The 22,184-nt window shown below is 38.9% G+C and overlaps 1 protein-coding gene across 3 annotated transcripts in view; it reads left to right on the forward strand.

Annotated features, from left to right (window-relative positions):
• PIEZO2 (piezo type mechanosensitive ion channel component 2) overlaps nt 1-22,184 on the forward strand; it is a 655,640-nt gene that overhangs the window by 222,484 nt on the left and 410,972 nt on the right. For all 3 annotated transcript variants that reach the window (XM_019525255.1, XM_019525272.1, XM_019525264.1), the window contains exon 3: nt 4,972-5,097. In XM_019525255.1, coding sequence (XP_019380800.1) covers nt 4,972-5,097 — 126 coding nt within the window. The remainder of the gene's footprint in view (nt 1-4,971; nt 5,098-22,184) is intronic.

Raw genomic sequence — 22,184 nt, forward strand, 5'->3', positions numbered from 1 at the left:
CCGCAGCACATTGAGCCGGGGTGGAGCAGCTCTGATTGGCAGGGACCCAGGGTGTCAGCCTGCCAGCCTGGAGCTGCTCTGCCCTGGCTCAGTGTGCTGCAGAGGGGATGGCTGTGGCACAAGGGTGCTATAATGTGGGGCTAGGCGGCAGGCAACCCGCACACTACAGTACCCTCATGCCCCAGCCAGCCCCGGTCACTATCTGCATGTGCGTTTCCACACACTGAATATCTCTGCTGTAGGATAATACTTGTCGCAGACAGCACTGTCCTACACTGGAGTTAATTTACTATGTCCTTTATGGGCACATGTGTAGACAGTGGTGCTTTACTGCAGAGCTAATTAGTTAACCCTGCAGTAAAGCAGACATGTAGATGCACCCAGTGAAATCAAGATTTGTCTTATAAGCTACAAATCAAGACATCTCATTGTTTAATTTTACACCAGGATACAGTCCAGGTATATGTTATGTTTGGTTTGGTCTGCTACTTTATAGCCATGAATGGATTCTTCTTTTTGAAGAATACTGAGCTGTGGGTTTTGTTTCGATGGTGTCTGTCCCCTAAAAATGAGTGTACACAGCTAACCAGCATCTATAAGACATTGTTTTCTATTTTCATTCTCATTGTGACCTATAGAATTTTTCTGTCATTGTAGATGTGTGCTGAACTGTGAATAAAATATTGTAGAAGGATAAGAACAATCTCCTGTCCCTAATTTTCAGTTGCTCTGTTTTATATCAGGATTTTAAATTCAGCTGTCTCCTCCCTAAGCCACTCAATTGTGCACATATGCAATTAATATGGAATATTAATATGGAATATGGAAACCATCCTTTATCCAATTTTTTCATTTGTTCCTTGGCAGACGTCTTGAATTCCATAATCCCTTGAGTTTTGAAACCCTCATTCTGTCAAATGTTTTTGACTTTTCTCTAAAAATTCTGAAGTAAGTGGGATACTATACATGTTTCACTCCTTGAAGGTGCATAGGGCCAGGTTCAAAATTGTGTCTAGTTTCTTGTGAGCAAAACTAAGAGGAATCTTCAGGAGAGGCAGCTGCTATTCCCTGCTTCAATTTTGGTTCTAGTCCAGCCATGTCAGAGATAAGAAAAGCCTCTTGGGATTTCATAGTCAATACTGGGTAGCTTTGATCCCTCATATGTCTCTCCCTAGTATGCTTTGATTATACTTCCTCCATTCTAATGCTGGCAGAAGTGGTGCTGATGACCTACCTATTGAAGCTTAATTCATTATAATTGGTGTTTGTAAACTCCTGTGAAATCCTTTGTAAAAACATTTCATTGGAGCCACAGTTCAAATGTTTGTGCTTTCAAGATTTTTCCTTTTAATTTTTTTGAAATTAGTAAATTTGGAAGAAAGAGAGAAACAATTTTTAATTGCAAAATTAGAAGGCTTCATTTTGGAAATGCAAAAATGAAATACATTTTTCAGAATTTTCTATTTGTATAAACAAAAAATGGCAAAAATGGTATGAATCTGTGCTTTTTATCTAAAGAGTTTTCATCCAGAATTTTTTGTCCAGCCTTAGTCCTGTCATAAAAGGCACAACAGATATTTCCAATGTAATAATAGCAGTTTTGTAATGCCTGGCATTCAAAAATCATGAGTCAACTCTCAAAATCAAAGAACTATCTTAAAAATCATGAGATTTTAAAAAATAATAAATTTGTTTGGTCCTTCTTATTTTCCTGGCTGATTTTTTTAAAATGCATATGGTTCATACTTTTAGGCTTTTCACTGTAGTGCTGAAGGTTATAAGCTTATTTTAAAAATGAAATTCATAGCTGTTGCCTATCCATATGAGTCTAGGACCTGGCAACGTAAGAACAACACCAAATATCATGAAACTTCCAAGAAAATCATGAGATTTGGCAACATTTTTATTGTACTACACTATATATACTATTTTCAATAAAAATTGTTGTATGTAGTTGTTTATTTTATCCATGTTCTGTGGATCCTAGGAATATCAGTATTTTTATTTATTTGTTGTCCTGCTTCCTGCCAAGCCAAGAGTCTACATTAAAAGTACTAATACACAGAGGACCAAAAGACACCTTACTCTTTTCTGTTTCTGTCTGATCTAATGCTCCATGTTTACCTGTCCAAGGTAAGTCTGTATGGTTTACCAGTAGAGCCAGGCAAATAATTTGGAGAAAATATTTATTTATTTTAGCCTTGTAGGCCATTAGTATTTTTCCCCAGTGTTTCTTGAATGTACTTGTGTGGGGGGGTTTTGTGTAAATGCATTTGACATTAGTTGGAGCAGTTTTGATTTGGGGATTTGGCTCTTAAAATTGGAGTTCAGAATGATGATACAGCCTCCCACCATGCTTTCTATAAGTGTATCCAAGTTATTTTGCCTCTTTATTCATCGTGTAGATAGTTGCATACTCCTGGTCAAACCCCAGGAAGGCTTCTGGAACACACAAATGGGCTCCTAATCCCTAGTATACTGCACTTGGTTTTTGGGGCCTGCTGCTTTCTTCATTGATGGTACCACACAGTCCATGACAGCTTGAGCTACTCTTTCATGAGCCATTGGATACTTGTGGAAGGATGATCCGTTTTTTCTCACATGGGAACCTGGGGGAAAATAAGGAGGCTCTGCTCCTTTGTTTCTCAGGGTATGGACATATTTCTGTTTGTAGCAGCTTTGAAAGAGGAAAGGGAGTTGCTGTCTTGGAGCTCACAGCAGCTGTTCAGAGACAGCTGTTACATTTGCATGAGTGATACAAGTGAGCTAAATTGCCCTAACATTCAAGATCTTCAACAAGGTTAAAGTTGGATTAGTTTTCCTGCACTTGTATGACTACAGGCTCACACAGAAATAACCATTATGTACTCCTGAGGAACAGCTACTACTCCATTTAATGAAGCCACTACAAAGGTATTTTTCCACACCCCATTTTCAGTCAACTATTTTAGTTCTTCTAGGAACGTGGGACTAGAAGGGGCCTCTTGGGCTGTTTCATCCAGTTCCTGTATTTGCAGATAATCATTAATTGAAGAATCCCCAAGATTGTGACTTCAGACGCTTGCCCATAACTACAAGGAATGCTTTCCAAAATGCCAAGACCGCCCTATAAAATGCTATGGGTCAGTGCAGGGGAAATGAGGACACTTGTTTTTTAACATATTAAAATGTGGAAAAGTAATGCTTACCCATGGATCTGAGCATTAATCTTTGAAATTTTTGCTGGAAGTTACTATAGAAATGCAACTTGTTTATTGTAAGTTAGACATGGAATATGTTTTATATTTTAGAAGGAAACTTGTATTTCAAAGAAGTATTACAAAATTTATATCTTTCTTTTGACCTTTCCTATTGATGCAAAAACGCAAGAATTTGGTATGGACACATAAGGACAGTTTCAAAACCTCTTTCAAACATTTTTAAATTTGTTTTCTGCTTTTAATTTTTAGTAAGTCATGTAGAACCAATAGCTAAGTGAATATGACATTGTCTTTTGTCTTTAGAGTATGTTCAAAATTTTTCCCAAAAGAGAAAGGATAGGGAGCAGATTGTCTGTCAAAATTGCCTTATACAAAGGAAAACATATATTTAAAAAAGTATGTTTACTCCCTCTGAGCAGTGCAGCAGTTTCAATTTACTGTCCTTTTAACCCAGGTTATTTGTAATGAAAGAAGAAATACAATCTTTCACTATTTGTAATGAATCTTTGAAAAATGAAATATTTCATTATTTGTAATCTTTCATTTTTTGTACTGAAAGATTGATTCCCACTTCTCCAACCTCTCCATCTCTGGAAGTGTTGACTATTCTAGTCTTTGTCAGATGACTGAGGCATCTGATAGATATTCATTTAGACTTGTGATAGGATCTGATCCCAAACCCCAAAAGCTGGGCCTTCTACTATGCCACGTGCAAGGCAAGATGCATGATTTTGGAATTGGGTCAGATCTCAATCGCACGCTACTTGCTAGGAGGATGTGATCATGATCCTGTGCTCTCCCTGTACTGGCAAGTTAAAAACGGGCTGCTTTACAAATAGTTATCATTGACAGGTGGCGACCATACCAGTGCTAGCTCAAGCCCTGGTGTGGTTTTGGCGCTATCTGACAGTTAGCTCATCGTTGGCTGGTGGGATCCACACCAAGGCTGGTTCCAGGTCTGGTGTGGTCCTAACCCTTTCCACCGGGTTCAATTTAAGATATGATGGAAACCAGCCACAAAAATACTGCACTTTTTTGTATATTTTTTGGCTAGTTTCCCTTTCTGTAGCACTGTTAATTCCCTAAACATGTTGCAACATTACTATTTAAGTTGCATTTAATAGTCTTAAATGTAACATTTGTCAGGGACTTTGGTGATAGAAATGCTGTAAAGTTTCTTAAAGTTTAAAACTGACATTTGTGCATTTTGAAAAATTTAAGAAAATATTTAAAAGGGAAAACTTATATAACAGGAATAACAAGGAATAACGGCCACAAGTTGTTGGAGAGTAGGTTTAGATTAGACATCCGTAAGAACTGCTTCACAGTTAGGGCGCCTAGGATCTGGAACCAACTTCCAAGGGAAGTGGTGCTGGCTCCTACCCTGGGGGTCTTTAAGAAGAGGCTTGATGCCTACCTGGCTGGAGGCATTTAAGACCAGGTTTTCTCCTGCCCAGGCAGGGGGTTGGACTTGAAGTTCTACAAGGTCCCTTCCAACCCTACTTCCATGATTCTATGATTAATACAAGTCAGTGGGATTTCATAATTGAACTGCTATATTTGAAAACTTATTACAATTATGCTGTGCACATGCAAGTGAATGCTAATCCCCAAGGTGAATTCCATAAATAGTGTAAAGCTGCTTGGATGTAAAAGCCTTTTTTCTGTTTACCAGACTTTTACAAATGTCTACACTTGGATGATTGGAAACGTTGCTTCAGCTTTTTGTCATTTTCCTCACCTGTACACATTGTAATGTTTTTTCTTCTAGGGCATACAGGACGGTTATTAAAATCCCTATGCTTCACCAGTCTGTCATTCCTGCTGCTGCACATAATCTTCCAGATCACAATAAACAGTCTTGAAGCTGGAAAAAAAATTGAACCCAATTTTAACTGTGAGTACCCTTTCTCTGTTTGTTCAAGCAATTTGTCAAATGAACCACTGGTTAAAATGGGAGGGGCCTGAGGGCTGGACTTTTACCATTACCATCTTATTTGTTTGGAATTCCCTTCCTTCCTTCCTCAGAAAAAATCTGGGTTTTTCTCCTTAAAATGAGAAAATCTGGATTTTATTGCATTTTTTCCATGGTGAATGAAAAACCCAAATTCCTAGTGATGCCTTTAATCAACTGGACTTCAACCTAGCCATCATTACTCCTTTTTTATGTGTATCATGGTAGAAGTGAGGCTTGAGGTAGAATGTATTAGGTGGAGCATAGGCTGCCTTATTTGACTAGTCCCAGAAAGATATTTCACAGAATCAGAGAAGTAGGGCTGGAAGGGACCTCCAGAGGTCATCCAGTCCAATCTCCTGCATGAGGCAGGATCATCTCTATCTAAGCCATCCTATACAAATCTGTTGCCTAATCTAGCAAAACTGCACAAACAACCCTGACACAACCACAAGACACAATGCTCTAACCAGCTGCAGGTAAAGCAGGGGACCATGGTAGCCAAAGTTTTGCTATGGCAAAGGTTGTTCCATTGGAAAGAGATGTAGAAAAAAAATGCGTAAAGACAGTTGTAGAAGGAATGGACAAACAAAGTAGTAAAGCTGATGGTGTAGAGCAAATGAGACTATACAAATAAAATACATATTATTTAATGGCACTATAAATATGCATTGCATATAACAGGTAAATACAGTTCCTGCCCCAGACAGTTATTCTCGGTCCCTATCCTAAGTCCTTACTCTTATTAATGAGGTAGAATACAGTATTAGAGGTGCACCAATACATCAGTCCGATATCAGACTGGTACCAATATGAAGAAAATTGTCTAAATCGGATATCAGCCGTATGGGGCCAATAATTGGCCAATAAATGCCCCTGCTGTGCACAGCTGCAGTGCAGCATGGGGCAGAGATGGCAGCATGAAGAGCTGCCTCCAGCTAGTAAGTCAGAAGGAGGGCAGGGAGGGAAAGGGCAGTGAGGAATGGGGCAGGGACAGGCACTGCCCAGCTGGGGAGGTGGGGGGACAGAGTTATGGCTTATGGGGTGGGATCAGCTCCCTCCCCTGCTGGGGGCAGGGACCAGGGGGGCATGTGCCCCCAGATCTGCACAGCTCAGGGTGGGTGGCAGCTGTGGGGTGGAGCTGGAGCCAGTGTTGCATGGGGCTCTTCTCACCAGGGGCTGGGCTTGGAGCAGGCTCTGGCGGTGCTGGGAGGAGGCTGCAGCTACCCTAAGTTTTGCCACAGCTCCACTCCCAACCCTGCACCGTCCCCCAGTGCCTGACGCATCCCCAGCTCAATGCCCTGCCTCCACCCAAGTGCCGGGAAAAGCTGCAGCTGTGTTAGGCAGTAGCACGGGGCTCAGAACAGGGCTGTTGCCCCCTCCCAGCTTGGCTGGAGCCCACTTCACATGGGTGATGGGTGCTTCTTGAGTCGGGGGGGGGGGCATATGCACCTGCTATGCATCCCCACTGTTGCTCTGAGCCCAGCCCCTGGTGAGAACAGCTCCTCACAGTGCTGGCTCTGGTCCACCCTTCAGCTGCCACCCATCCTGTGCCATGCAGATCCAGGGGCACATACCCCCACCCCGCCCTCCCAGGGTGCAAGCAGCAGTGGGAGCTGCCCCCACTCCACGAGCTGCACCTCCTTCTTTCAGGCCCTCCCCCCTGGCTGGAGAGCACCTACCCCCTCCCTCACCACAGGGGGCCTTAATCTGCCCTCCCCATGCCCCCTCTTCCTCCTCTCCTTCCACCACACCAAACTTAACCACCTGGTGGCAGCTGTATTGGGTATCAGATTGGTATCAGCCCCCACAATGTCTATTAGTGCACCCCTATATATTATTATTAAGCACTGTATTGTATAGCAGAAGTACATGTACTCTGGGCCAACTGCACAGACAGTCCACACTGGCTCTAAGATAGAGGTAGGATTCCATAGAACTCTTCAGGTCCTGTATACAATAGTCTAAGTTAACATCAGTTTAACTGATGAATGAGAGGAGGGTAAACAAATTTCTTTTCCAATTTTGAAACTAATTTAATTCAATGTGATCATGTGCCAAAATGTTTGCCAAGAGATCTCTTTCCAGTATTTTTTTTTCTCCTTTCTCCTCCCTACTGAGTTACAAACTGTTGGAAATACTGTCAGGGTAGGTAATGGAAAACTTTGCAAAACTTTTAAACTCTGGGAAGAATGAAAACTGTCATTGCTTAAAGAGTTAACTTGTACAGTAACAATTTAAGTAAACTAAAACCCACCTCTTTAAGTAAGTATAGTATCGCATGTATTTTTGGTATTTGCCTTGGTCAAAAATGTCAAATTAAAGTTGCGTAGATACAGAAAGTTGTATTTTCTGAAATTGTGCTTTATATCTCAGGCATTTGTAAATCAAAACTAAATGCTGCAGATGGTTTAGTTTTTGCAACTGTAGGTAGTGTTCCTGTTTATGGACCACCAAGTATCGGGATATCTAGTTTCTCCGTTTTATTATTTTAACCACTCATTTTAAAGCTCATACACTTTCACTGCAACACAGCTACAAACAGCATCTTCTGGAGTATTTAATACCTATGTTGTTGAAACAACAGTAGCATTTAGAAATACTGAATTATTGGAGGGTTCTTTTTCCCTAGAGTCTTATGACTGTTACCTGGCACTAATAAAATTTTTTCTGTATAAACTCCACATTTAGCTTAATACCAAATTTCTGGTTTGTTAAAGACTGCATTGTGCAGATTTGACAGTTAATACCTCACTTATTTTTTTAAACAGTTCATATGAGTATATGAGGAAATAGATACAGTAGACACAAGCTCTGTAAATCTTCCCAAAATATCTGTTGTGCTGCCTATTAAAATATTTTTATTCAGTCAAAGTATACTATTAAAAGAAATACCAACCAGGTTTCAATTATGACATTAAATATATTACAAAATCTGTCTTTGATGTAGTAGTAGTAGTATTGCTACAATAGTGATATTTCTTTATTAATCATTTTTGTCAGTTTGTACTGTTATTGAAATAAAATAATGATTATTAGATTAGTTGAACAACTCATGGTCATAGAATTTGTAATCCTAAAAAATTAAAAGGCAGCGGGTATAAATTCAGAAAGCACATTAAGGATTTCATTCCCTGCAATATACCATATTTGCTTGTGTACAACATACCCCAAAATAATAGATGGACCTTGTTTTTGAAGGGTAAAATGAAGAATAAAACCTTTCCTTGTAATGAGCAACTTTGTAACAACATTGAGCCTGTTCATTGTGTTCTTCCTCTGAATCGTGTGCAGTTACTTCTATTTTGCCTGGCAGAAACTCGAGTCACTCAAACTGCTGTTACCGTATTTTTCTCCCTTATAATGCACATCTCAATTTCCAGTAGCTGCTTTATAAACAGATGTGTGTTTGTGCAATAAAGCTTGTCATTTTATGATACTTTCCCAAATCCAGGGTTAGCTGTATTAAGCAATGCTTTCTACCACTTCCTGTTTGAAGATTTCCAATTGAATATGATCTCATTTAGGTCATGAGAGGTAGACTCTATTTCAGCCTTCTTTTTGACCTTCCTTTGGGTTTCTATCTCAGTTTCTCTCCCATGAAAAATATGGAAAGCAGTATATTATCAGATATAATACAGTTTGTTTTGGTGACTGTGGCATGAATAACTATCACCACTAAGCATTGGAAGTATTTTTCCCCTTAAGTACTTTTAAATTAAATTTCTTATGGACCTAGTACAAATGTGTTTTATTTAGAATATTACTGATGTATCTCAGAAATTCTTATCTATATTTGGAATCTACAATATTCAACATAAATAAATTCAGTATCTCTATTGAGCATTCAAACACAGTATCATATGGGGACTAAGGTAAGGAGTCACAGCTTCTTAGTATTTTTCTGTTGGGAATTTATTTTTGCCTACTGGGAATTCCTGTTGGATTACACTAGTTTGATTTAATACTGTAAATCTTTAACATCTGTCATGTTTTTGTTTGATTTATTATTCTACGAGGGGGAAAACGGCCTTATATTTTCTCTACTACAGTACCTTAAACTCTACTAATCAAAAAGATTACCTGAAACATGTCTTGCTTGTAGTGCAAATGAGACAGTTGGATAGAAATGAATTTTCCAAATATCTGAGTATTGCCTAAAAATTTTTTCTGCCCTGTTTCCAGAATCTCCTAAGTGGCAGGGGTCAAGGCTGTATTCATGTCATTTTAGGAATTCCTGCCCCAATACTTCCGGGTAGAATTTAAGCACTAATCAGATATTTTTTATTTTTTATATTCAAAGCATAACTGTATTTTCTAGAAGTATTTATTTTATTAACGGACCTACTGGTTAGTATCTGAACCCTACATTGTGCTCTTGAAAAACTGCTTGGCTTATCTGTAGAAAAGACCTTTCCATTTGTCAGAGAACAGACTGATTATTTTCAGTATTATTCAAAAAAATTCTCATAGCTTCTGAATATGAGACTTTTTACTATCTCCATCTGCTTTGAACATTTTATTTTTAATTTCTAAGCTAAGTGTTCAATGCCTTGTCTACCTTTTTTCCTGAATAAGTCAGATTTGAGACGTTCTTTTTTAACTTTATTTCCTTGTCCTCATTTCTTCATTCACTTGTTTTAATTTTTGAGGTGCAGACACTGCCCAAAATTTTCCTTTTATTGGTAGAATAGAAGCTTAAAGGAATCTTGTTAAACATGTTTGCCCTAAAGTTTAATTAAGTGAGCTTTAAAAAAATGTTATGTTATAATATATGGGGTATACCTCGCTTATTGTAAGGGTCACGTTTATGCTGTTTCTGTATATTGAACTCTTGGTCTCAGGACAGAAATTACTCATGATATAAGTGAAATTACTCATAAGTGATTGAAAACTGGCTCAAATATGTAACACAACACAAGTTCAGTGCACCTCAACCACTTTCAAAATGACCAAAACCAGTTTAAGATAAACCTGGATGGATGTAATTTCAAACTTAACAGATTTAGGTTAAATCGTCGTCTTGTCCCAGATCCCCTCTAGTTTTAAGTTGACTCAAGCATCCCAGCATGCTTTGCATTTCCCACACAAACCCCTCTCATAGGGTAGGTGAATTAGCCTTGGCCCAAGCGCTCTCCTCCATCCATGCAAGGAGGGGTGCTGTAGTGCCCCCTGGCTTCTACCCTGGGCCACTGCAGGCATGTGGCTGCATTTCTGGAATCAGAAGTGAATGGCTGTTTGCTTGCTTATTGGTTCAGTCTGTGCAGCTTGGATTAACCTGCAAAGATTGAATCACTTCAGCCTTGGGCTTTTTGACTATATGTACTTAGCCCTATTGTATAACACCCTAATCTTGGTCAAAGACTAAGAGTAAAATACAGCCCTTAAATATGCATGAAAAATAATCCACATGTCATCACTAAGAAGCTGTCAGGTTGTTGCTGGGGTTTTTTTTAATACCCATTATTTCCTGGTAAACTAGTAGGCTGCATCCAGATGAGTGCAGCCATGAGGTATGTGGCACCACAGACCCATCTGTGGCACCACACTTTTAGGCATTTCCTGCCCAAAACCAGAGTACAGCCAGGCTCACAGCTGCAGGAGTGACATGGTTGCAGCTTCCCCAGCCTCCAGGATTCCAGGTAAGGCTGGTGGGGCCAGTACAGTTGCTGGCCTCAGCCTTCCCTACCCTACCTGAGGTAACTGTCATGTGCCAGAGGGTGTGTGGTGCAGGCATTCCCCAGGGACAGCTAGCAGTGGCACAAGGCATGCCACTGCTAGTTATCCCTGGGGCCCTGGGGAACCAAATGTCTATGCTCATCTAGACACAGATGTAAAGTTTAATCAGAAGACTCTTTGGAATCAAAATTCAAAGTTCACTTTGGAACTCAATTCTGCATTGTATATCTTTCACCCTGTGTTGTCAATGAAAATATTTATACTCATAATCTATTAAAATATTAAGTGACATAAGATCAGATCCTCAAAAGGATTTATACATGTCACTATTATTAATGGCTCATCTCCATTTTAATTAAATTTGAGTATCAAAATACCTTTGAATATTTGGATAGTAGACTTAAATTATATTCTGATCAAGATAGTTTTTTTCAGATATCTGTGGTTATTTAACTGGGAAGATCATTATTTTTGTTCCTCAGCTCCAGGGCTGGATAAAATGGTTTCTTGCATGGCTTTTCATCTCCAAAAGCAGGAGCTCAGAGGCCGAGCACAAGAAAAGCACACATTGGCTGTCTGCTGTGCTCTCTCTCTCCACCCCTGATGGAACACAGTTGCCAGACTGAGCAAAAAACAGTGTCATGCCCCCTGATTGGAGAGCATGCTACTATGTGCTATTATGGTGATTTTGAAGTGCCCTGGTAGGAGGCAGCATTTCTATCCATTGCCTAAAGCACTCAAAATTGGAGCAGAATTTAGTGCATTTTAAATGTAAGTCTGTCCATACCCTTTGTATTCCAGTGAGCTTAAAAAAGTTCAAAAATGAAAACACTTGAGAAATAACAGCCTTGCAGAAAACTTTAAAGATATAGGATCTTTTTATTTTTTATTTAAACTACCCATTTCTTTAACTCCAGCTTAATGTTGCAGCAATGCTGACATAATTATTATGTAGTAGTATTAAAAAATAGCAAACAGGATAGTTATTTGCAGTAAGATGATTATGAGGCCTGGTTGTATACATGCAAATATAGTTAACTGTATAAGATACTCGAAAGGTGTATAATTGTACAATAGAAATTTCAGACATATCATAATATAATCAGTTTCCAAAAGTGTGTGGGTTGTAGTTTAACTTCACTAATTATGCAGATATCCTGTAGGAAACCTTAAGTCATGCAAAGGTGTTGAACAGTATTTTTTAAGTCAGGGAAGGTTATTCGCTGGCAGACGATTTGGTCTTTGAACAGAAGTTAATTGTAGTCTGAATTAAGGGAGAATTATCTTCAGCACAGTTTTACCCATCTTAACTTTAAACAACCAGGAAATTTATGACTGAGGAAACAGAAGCTTCCAAAATTGCTTTTTAAGCATATGTCATTGGTTCTGTTTAATTTCCTCCTGACTGTTACTGCATAGCAGCTCAGAAAGTGAGTATGAATTGTATTTTTAGTATTGCAATAATAGCTATTTTATTTCCAGTCATGTGCTACCATGTGTAAATCAAGCTGTATTTTAAATGCTAATTTTCAGCTGCTATATACTGTAAGTTCTGAACATTTTATCTATTTTCTGTCTTTGTCATTTGTATAGCTCCTTTTCAAACATTCTGAATTAATGAAAGCTAAAAATCGTTTAAATGTTTTTATATGCTTTGTACTGTACAGACAGACCATTTTGCCAACAGGAAAATATTCACCTTTATGAAGATATGAGTGACAAAGCATTCGTTGCTCATGAACACAGCCAGGTGTCAGTTTTCTGTAAAAACAGTATTTCATCTTTTTGCAAGGCACCAGGGAGATCACCAGGGAGATTATACTGTATAATTTGAAGTTATCAGTTTCATCTCAATTAAGTCTCTCAGCCAAATTTACACCTGATGCACCATATGCTATGTTGAACTATTGATCTGATTTGTGAGGCAGAGACTCTTGATTTGTGTAGTAATGATGATAATGAGAAAAGGCTGATATTCTCAATTTGATATCCTTCTAACAGTGGATCACAAAGTGAAATTCTATAACTACATTTACTTTAAGTATTTGCATGGAAGTGTATATGTCACCTGAGCTATACTGTGAAGAACTACTGGGCAAGATTATTTTTCTGTACATGAAAACCAGAGTTGTCTTTGAGAGAGAATCTCACTGTAGAAAGTACAGAACAATTTCCCACCACTTTTCTACAGTTCATCTTCAATAAAACTAAATTTTATTGAAAAAAAAATAAGGCAGAAAGGCAAATTAGTGTGAAGAAGAAATCAAACAAAAAGAGGGCAATATCTTGTTGATTTATGAAGTATCATCTGTGATTTGTGGCATATCTGAAAAGAGGAGAATTAGAGTCTTATGAACAACCACACTATCACATATCTCATTCCTAGATTTAATCTTTCCATGGTCAAATTAAAACAAACATGTAGTATACAGTAGGATGCAGAGTAGTGTAATATATTAAAGTGGATTAATCAAATTCTAGGCAAGTAATGTTTTCATTTTGAATTTGCTGTCATATTTTAGCACTGCTGTACTGTTTATCAATTAGAAGTTATATTTTTGTATATTAATTATGCATGTCACAGATGGTTATTTCCCCCGCTTATAAACAATAAATACTTCTGTCAATTTCTGCTTTCTTTAGTTCTATGTAATGTCTTTATTAAGTGCACATTATTATGGAATCCTCCTGAATTTTTGTAGGAAATGTTAATAATGTGAGTGCTGTAAAGAAACCTTGTTTACACAACTGGTTTAGATGGAGTCCAGGCTGCGGAAGGTATGTGGTATGTAATCAAGTGGCTCAAATAAACAAATGGTCCAGTCAACTAAAAATTTCATTTTCACAGTTTTGGAGTTGTGGCAGCTGGGTGGGCTCCCATGGATTCAACATCTCATGAATATAAGGATCTGAAAGGCTGAGTTGTAGGATGTTCTACTAACCAGCACAGAATAGAAACTCGGGTGTTGCCACATTACTTAATATGAAAAGCTATCCTCCATTCTCAGGGATCAGATGAACTTAACTGAACTTATTTAAAAAGGGTACTAATACCCACAAGAAGGGAAGCAGCCTAAATTGGCATAAAGCCAATTTTTGCTTTGTTACAGGCATACATTTAGCTTAATTACATATACTATACTTGCCTGAATTCAAGACAAGCCCCCCCGACCCCATTTAATCCCCATATCTTGGATTTGAAAAGGGGGAGGGGCAGGGAGCTGCTGCAGCTGGTGTCTGCCCCCCAGTAGCATTGCACTGCATACTACTCTACCACCTCACATCCCATCAGCTCCCTCACTGTCTCTCCCCTTAATATAAAAGCCTAGGTGCCACCTCTGCACCCTCCCCCACCCACAGCCTCTGTGCCCCTGTTTGCCTCCCCCTGCTGCTTATCCTGTTGCTTTTGCTTACATATTAAAATTAAAATTTTATTTTTAGCTTTTGGTTTATTAAACCCATTGAAGTTAATTTCAAAATTGCCATTTACTTCAAAGGAAACAGGATTTTACTATATCTGTTTAGGTGTGTCAAACCTGTAATCTTGGTGTTGGCTGTAATTTATAAGATCTTCCTAATAATACCACTTCAGCAAAATTAGATTTGATTGTCAGATATCTCCATATTATGGTTTACATGAAGATTATTTTTCTTAAAACCCAGCACTTTTTTCACAGCACCTTTATTGCTAAGAATAAAACAAAAAGACTATTATCTATATAAGTGAAACCACAACATTTTATTTGTTAGTGGATAATAAGAATGATTTTATCTTAGTCATACATGATGGTTTCCAGGAAACTGATTACACACTTAAAAACTTGGCTTCCAAATGAAAAATCAGAACTAAAGTTTCTTTCAGTTCCTGCCAGATGTAATGTCTGAATCAATACTAAAGCAGGATATGAGAGGCAAGTGTACTTTATGTTTGCCCTTTGCATAAACAATATAACACATCTGTCATGCTTATTGTTCATACCCAGCATAAAAATGTTTCCTTAAAATTCACACAGGAAAGCCCACCAAATATGTGAAACAGAGAAATCCAATTTCATATTTTTAAAAACGTGGAAATAATTTTAAAGTATTAAACTTCCCTCTTTTATTTCAGTACAACTATAATATTTTTCTAGAGACTAAATATGAATTAGAGTTCAGTTTCTGTCCATGCACAATATATGGATTGCTGAATTTTATGTCATACCACATTCCTTCAGAGGCTTGCTTAAAGGAATCAATAAACTGAACACCAGAGGAATTATAATAATACTTTAGACTACAACCAGAAAGTTTACAATCAGTGAGAGTGATAGTAAGTCAAAAATATTCCATACTAACCATAAATAAAATATATAGTAATGATACTTTGATTAAATCTTATAAAAAGTTGGGGAATACATGTATTATCATTTCAAATCCAATGACCAGTGAGTGAACCTGATTTCTAAACATGAAGAAATATCAGAAAAACCTGTTACCAGCTATATATTTTAAAATCTGAAAGCCCTGTATGATTCTATGGTTGCATTTTACTCCAGCCAATGGTTCATGACAGAATGCAAGCAAGATTTTTATTAATTTTTTCTTGGTTTGGGGGCATACTTTCAAAACAATGCGTCTCCTGAGGAAAGAAAGGACCACTATGAACAGGGGGAAACTAATTACTTCAGAACTGACCAAGTGGGAGTTGGGGAAAAATATTATAAAAAGTCTCATAATTTTGGTACCTATCAGTAATGGGAAACATCTGATTCTTTGGATTGCAATTTTTGTTAAAGTTCTCAATCTACTTTTTATTGTGAATATTTGCTTTTTGATTCATGGACTCTCTTACCAATAGTCATTATGACTATGAAACTTAAGATAACTTAACATGTCTTCTTCTGGGATGGTTCTAGCATTTTTAAACAATCACTATGACTTTTATAATCGAAAAGACCAGTCTGAGGGTACTTTGGCGTGAATTTGCTGTGGATAGAGAACAAACATATCACATCCTACAAATGGATTTTAACTAGTAACTAGCTGAAGTACCTGTTCTTTGCCCAGGTTGTTATTTTTGTAATTTCAGTGTTTGTTTATTTTCAAAGAACTTACAACATATTTAGGTAAAAATATTGTTTATTTTTAAAGAATATAGTACAACATATTTAACATTTAATATTTAACATGAAGTGACATTTCATATGACATCCAAATGAATGGTCTTTATTGTAGAACTTCTTTGTAAGCAGTGTTCATGGTGTTTTCTGTTGGTGCCGGTATATGCAACCCTCTTCAATTATCAACTCTGGAGCAAGCCACATATAACTGTCTGTGTGAAAAGCATTGTTGCCTTAAATAGTCACTAGAAGCCTCCAGAAGGGTCAAGTGAAAAATAACCCACCTATAATTTTCTTTGGGTAGTATTCAGTGATTTTGGAAGGTTTAGAGTAGATAGGACCAGCCATTCTCAAGTTATAAGTGAACATACATAGACATACACTTCATTTTATAATAATGACAGTTGAACTGAATTCACTACATCCAAAATGGAGTGGTACCAGTTTGTTATTTAAGAAGTGAAGTAATCCCAGTCACTGGAAGGTCCACAAAGGGTCTAGTGAAAAATAACCCATCTATAATTGTCCTCAGGTGGTATTCAGTGATTTTGGAAGGCTTAGAGTAGATAGGACCAGCCATTTTTGAGTTATAAGTGAACAGACAGACAGAAGTACACTTCATTTTATATAAAATCTATCTATCTATACAGATAGATAGATATGGCTTGAATCCTTTTGTTGGTTGGCAGTGCCACTGGTGATAGTGAGTAGCAGGTTTCAGCATTTCAGTGGAGATACTTACTTTTCAAGAACCCCAGATTGGGGGTTTATGAATAATGTGGTGTTTCCTGAAAAACAGCTATGTTCCTACCTCGAATGTGAAGAGCCATCAAAGGACTATAATTGCACTAAGAACAGAGTTGACATGCCAAATGTAGCTTTTAACGGCCCTCCAATTTTTGCTTCCACCTGTAGGGTGTAGTGGTCTACTATATATTACTATATATTAGTAATTGCACACAGTTGTGATATAAAATTTATGAGACTACAAGATCTGGTGTTGTAATTTTTATTTCTAAACCTTGGTTTCTTTCTGTTTTATACAAGAGGAGTCTGCAAATTATAAATGACAAAACTGATTTTGCACAGTCAGGTAGACTAGGGACTCTTCCATACTATAACTACCATCCCACAGGTGTATAGTACAGGGAGAATAAACAAATATTGGAAGTTAGAATATAGCGACCATTCCAGATTCACTGTACATGCATTCCAAGAATTTCTTCACATTTATCTATTTCTTTTATAATCAGTTTTTAGATATATGTTCTTTATCAAAAGATAGTAAGAAACAGGGATGTTAACAAGTGGTGATGTGGTGAGGGTGGCAAATAATGCCTTTTAAAGTGGTATCAAGGTACATATAGTCCCACTTTTCTCCTTCTGTCTTTCTCTGTCTCTGTCTCTCAATGGCTTCATTCATTACAGAAGAGTTTTCTGTGACTATTAAGCTTTACTACTGAGCAGTGACTTGCACTATTTCAATAACCAGGCAGCTCAAGTTACCCAATTAGCTATTACAAGCTAAGCAAGAGGTACATTTCAATATTGTTGTTTAACTAGTAGAATCAAATTTCATAAAACTGGCCAAATTTAAAAAAGTAAAACTATCAGCAGAAAGAAAGATTGTCTTTCATAATGCAACAGGTGATTACATAGTTTCTTACCCTTAGCTGTAAATATGTGCTTCAAAAAGTTAGAGAGAAATAAGAAAATGATAAGATTACAGGCAGTTTAATATCACAAGTCTTAAATTAAAAGAAAGGAATAGAAGTAGACTTTATAATCATAGGGGGGATAACTTTAACATATTCTGCTGAAATATTTGGCTTATTTGTCATATCCTGGAAAATGTTTACAGGAGATGCTTTATTGAGCAGTAGAGCAAATTACTGCATAGTAAGCATCACTGTCCACATGTACAGCCTGTTACTGCAAGTAGCATATTAATTGCTGAGTAATTACTGTGCTGCCAGGTAGACGGCTGACCTGGCAGCAGAGGGTGGGAGATTGCTCCCTGCCACCAGGAGCTGTCTGCTGCTGGGGCGGGCTTTGCCATTGGAGCCCAGGCAGGGGCAGTATCCTCCTGCTCCGACAGCAGGAAGTTCCTGGCCCCCACTTTGCAATTGTGATCATGGAGTGGGAGCTAGGAGATTTCTCCTTGCCCAGGGAGAGTTCCCCACCCAGTCTAGGTCAGACTTCCCCCAAGCAGACTTCCCTGCATAGCCAGGGGCTAGCTGGGAACTGGCCTGGTCTGGGGCAGGTCTTAGCCCAGATCCACTGGTGGGGCAGCGAGCATCAATCCCCTGGCTGGGCAATTGAGGCACGGGGCTAGATGCCCCACTGGCAGATCAGGTCAGGGAGCTGGGACCTCCCCTTCCCCTGCAGTTTTTCCAAGCCCTGTGCCTTGATTGCTTGATTGGGGCACAGGTCTGGGAAAAATCTGTGGGGCTGGGACCTTCCTCTGACCAGGACAGTTCCCAGCCAGCCCCGGGCTGAGCAGGGAAGTCTGCACATGCAGCCTGGAGTTGGCTGGGGACTGCCTGAAATGGGACAGTCCCCAGCCAGCCCCAGGCTGCATGTGCATACTTTCCCATGCAGTCTGGGCCTGGCTGAGAACTGTCCTAGTCAGGGGCAGGTTCTAGCCAGTTCCAGGGTGGGCAGGGAACTCTCTCTATGCAGGAAGATCCCTGCCTCAGCTCTGCAATCTTCCAGCCCCTGCTCTACAATTTGCGGAGCAGGGACAGGGATCTATCTCCCAGCCCTCGTTCTGTGATCGCAGAGTGGGGGCAGGGAGACACTGGCTCCACCTGGGCTGCAGTGGCAGACCCTGCCCCAACAGCACGCAGCTCCTGGGGGCAGGGGGCAATCTCCTGGCCCTGCTGTCTGGTCATCAGCTGTCTACATGCGCCTTGCTATGTAGTAATTACTTAGCAGTTCATTTGCTACTTGCATTTGCAGGTAGCAAATTAACTGCTGAGCAGAGCAAATTACTGTGCAGTATGGGTCTGCATATGTACATGGTGATGCCTAAAATGCAGTAATTTCCTCTACTGTGCAGTAAAGCATCTTGTGTAGATATGCTCTCTGTGTAACTTATATCCCCAATGTGGATCTGTCAATCAGGAAAAAATGATGCATTGAACATACAGTTTTTCTCTCTTCCCCAGGTTAAGCCTGGGCTGCAGTCCAAGAGATGAAGGTTGAAAAAAATTTTGTGTGCATGTGCTCACATGCTTATGCACATGTGTGTGTAAACAGGCACATACACCCCCCGCCCCCCCCAACAATCTGCAACTAATGAGGAGAACTGGAACTCCATCCCTGGCACATCTTTCCTTAAGTATCAGTGTAAACATTAGTGGAGATGAAAGTTTTCAGCTCCATGGATTTAGCAGAACTAGGAGAAGGAATCTTCTAGAGTTAGAAGCACCAAACTGCAAGTAGAGTAAGCCTTTGTATTTGCCTTGATAGACCAACCCTCAGTCAGGTGTGAACCAGGTTAGGGAGTCTCTTACTGCCGTATAAGCTTGAGTCAGGATTTTGTCCAAAGGAATTTTTCCTGCTAGAACTGAATAAGGTTTGCATGAGTGGGCCCTGTGCGGTTTTCTATTATTGTATACTAACTTAATAGGTTTCATAGACATTAGGGCTGGAAGGGACCTCGCAAGATCATTGGGTCCAGCCCTCCGCCCAAAAGGCAGGCAGTTAGCAGGGGTCAAATGATCCCAGCAAGATAGGCGTCCAAGTGTTTTGTAAAGGAATCCAGAGTGGGTGCCTGCATTACCTCTGGGGGGAGTCTATTCCAGGCCCTGGGGACTCAGACAGTAAAGAAGTTTTTCCTTATGTCCAGCTTAAAATGGTCTTCCAAGAGTTTGTGGCCGTTGGACCTAGTCTTCCCATGGGGTACCCTGGTGAACAGATGTTCTCCCAGTTCCTGGTGCACACCCCTTAAATACTTTATAAGCTGCCACCAAGTCACAATTGTTTCATATTATTCTCAGGAAAGGACTTTTAACTAACAGAAATGTTCATTATATGTTGCATTTATATTCTGGTTAATTAATTTGCCCAGGCTTGAGAGTAAAACAAAAATATTCACATTGTTTCTCTGAAATATGCCTACAAGTTACACAAAGCGTACAAAAAGTCTGTGTCCTGCAGTGTATTTTATAGTGGTTTTCTAAACAACTTTTCATTACTCCACTTCGTTCACTGGAATATTGACTACATTCTTTAATGTATGAAAAAATATCTAAGCAAGGAAGTTCATCACATGCACATCCCCTTAAAACAAAGCCAGAATGCTGATCCAATTCCATGGACATCTGGAAAAAGTCAAAGATGAGTTTCTACATCTATCCTAGGTCATTGTGGATAACAATAAGAAAATGATATCACACTTCCTTCTCATAGTTCTCTTCTTTTCCTGTCGATTAGGAATTGGTGTGTATTTTTTAAATTACAGCAAAGCATAAAAGATTCTACAATGACAGCTGCAGAAACTGACAAATATTGCTTAGACTATCAGAAGTGAAAAATTATTACTTATATTGGTATTTAAATGCCTGACTCAAAACAAGAGTAATAACATTTATTGCATAAAGGAAAAGATCAATAGCACAAAGGCATAGCAGCACACTGACTCCTGCCATACTGATTGTGGTGGAATGATCAACCACTACTGTAACAATGTCTGTTTATGTGCCCCACTACAAAAGCAGTGTCTGGGGCTGCTGCTTCAGTTACACACACCCCTACCCCCCCCACCAGTTACGCTACTGCAGTAACATCTTGGTAGCAAAGACTTATCAGAAAATTGTCTGAATTCTCAGTCATTTTAATTTGAATACTAAGTTTTAGCCAAATCATGAAGTTCAACTGAGTCCTTATCTTTTTCTTGGCAGAGTTATGTTGACTCTTTGCTAGCTTATTGCTCTATTTAAAAACAATTTAATTGTTAAGCAGTTGTTTAATTTAACAGATGGTTAATTGACCTGAAAGGCATGCAAAAGATGCATTGAGATTGATATTTCTAATGCTGGTGCTATGACCAAACCTGTGCATACACCTGACCCTAGTTACTTATTCTCTGAGCTCAAAGAAAAGACAATCTACAATAGTTGGCTTGTCAACCTAAAAGTTTACTGTTCCCCAAAATGCATATGTTGTCATTTCTCTACTAAAGGTGTGATAGATATGGTCTTTAACTTTTGTATAGCAGTTTTATTGTTAAATCTGAAAGCGCTTTCTAAAAGTGGCTAACCATTATTATCCTATTTGAGAGGTTTTGAAAGAAGGCACAGTTTAGTTAAATAGTTTGCCATTTACTCACTATCAGACCCTGGACAAAGCCAGGAGTAGAACCTTAGTCCTTTAGCAGATGTTATTTTCATCATGGAATGGGTACTGAGGAATTTTGTTACATGATGTAAATGTTGCCCAACGTGGCTGGTTTGACTACGTAAGGGCAGGCTGTCCTGAAGGCAAAAAACATGGTGCACAAACTTGCTCTGCTGACACTCACTTGTTAAGAGTGCTGGAGAGATGCTACCAAGGATTATGCAAGTCATCCCCCACCCTTCACATACCCCATCCCAATAATCAGCTGATTGGCAGGACTAGGCCAGAAAATCCTGTGGATCAACCTGTCTTGATTATCCCTGGAATAGGAAAGTCATACTGACTCTCTTCCCTACCTCTTGTACATCTCAGTATGCACTCCCCACCCGTTGGACAGAACTGGGGTCCCTTAGAGCAATGTATTCTGGGAGACTGGAGGACCTGGTCAAGTTATAGAACTCTACATAACATGCTGCAGTTTCAAATTAAAGCACACTACAAACCAGCCACAAAGGTGTTCTACATTTAATATAACATCTTCAAGGCTGGTTCACCATATTTGCATCTAGTGCACCATTTTCATTGCATGATAAATTTCTTGAACATTTTGCAAAATACAATTTATTGTGTGATAAACATGTTAATCTGTAATAAATGTAGCATCTGCCAGGGGCCTCTGTCTCCTTTTGCAAGTCCATTGCCTTGTGTATTAGGTATGTTATATGTCTCTAAAATGGATAAATACTTAAAATAAGGCTACAGTAATTCTGCTAAGATTTGACAAGAAAATCTTGATATTTTGGACATTAAATATAACAGTGGAAAATTAGAGAAATATTTTACTTGTCCCATTTTCCTCAGTTTAAGTTCTTTTGAGTGGCATTCTGCATGCAGTGGCTGTATTCG

This window comes from Gavialis gangeticus, unplaced genomic scaffold (assembly GCF_001723915.1).
Source record: "Gavialis gangeticus isolate Ggan-Ray unplaced genomic scaffold, GavGan_comp1, whole genome shotgun sequence".
NCBI lineage: Eukaryota > Metazoa > Chordata > Crocodylia > Gavialidae > Gavialis > Gavialis gangeticus.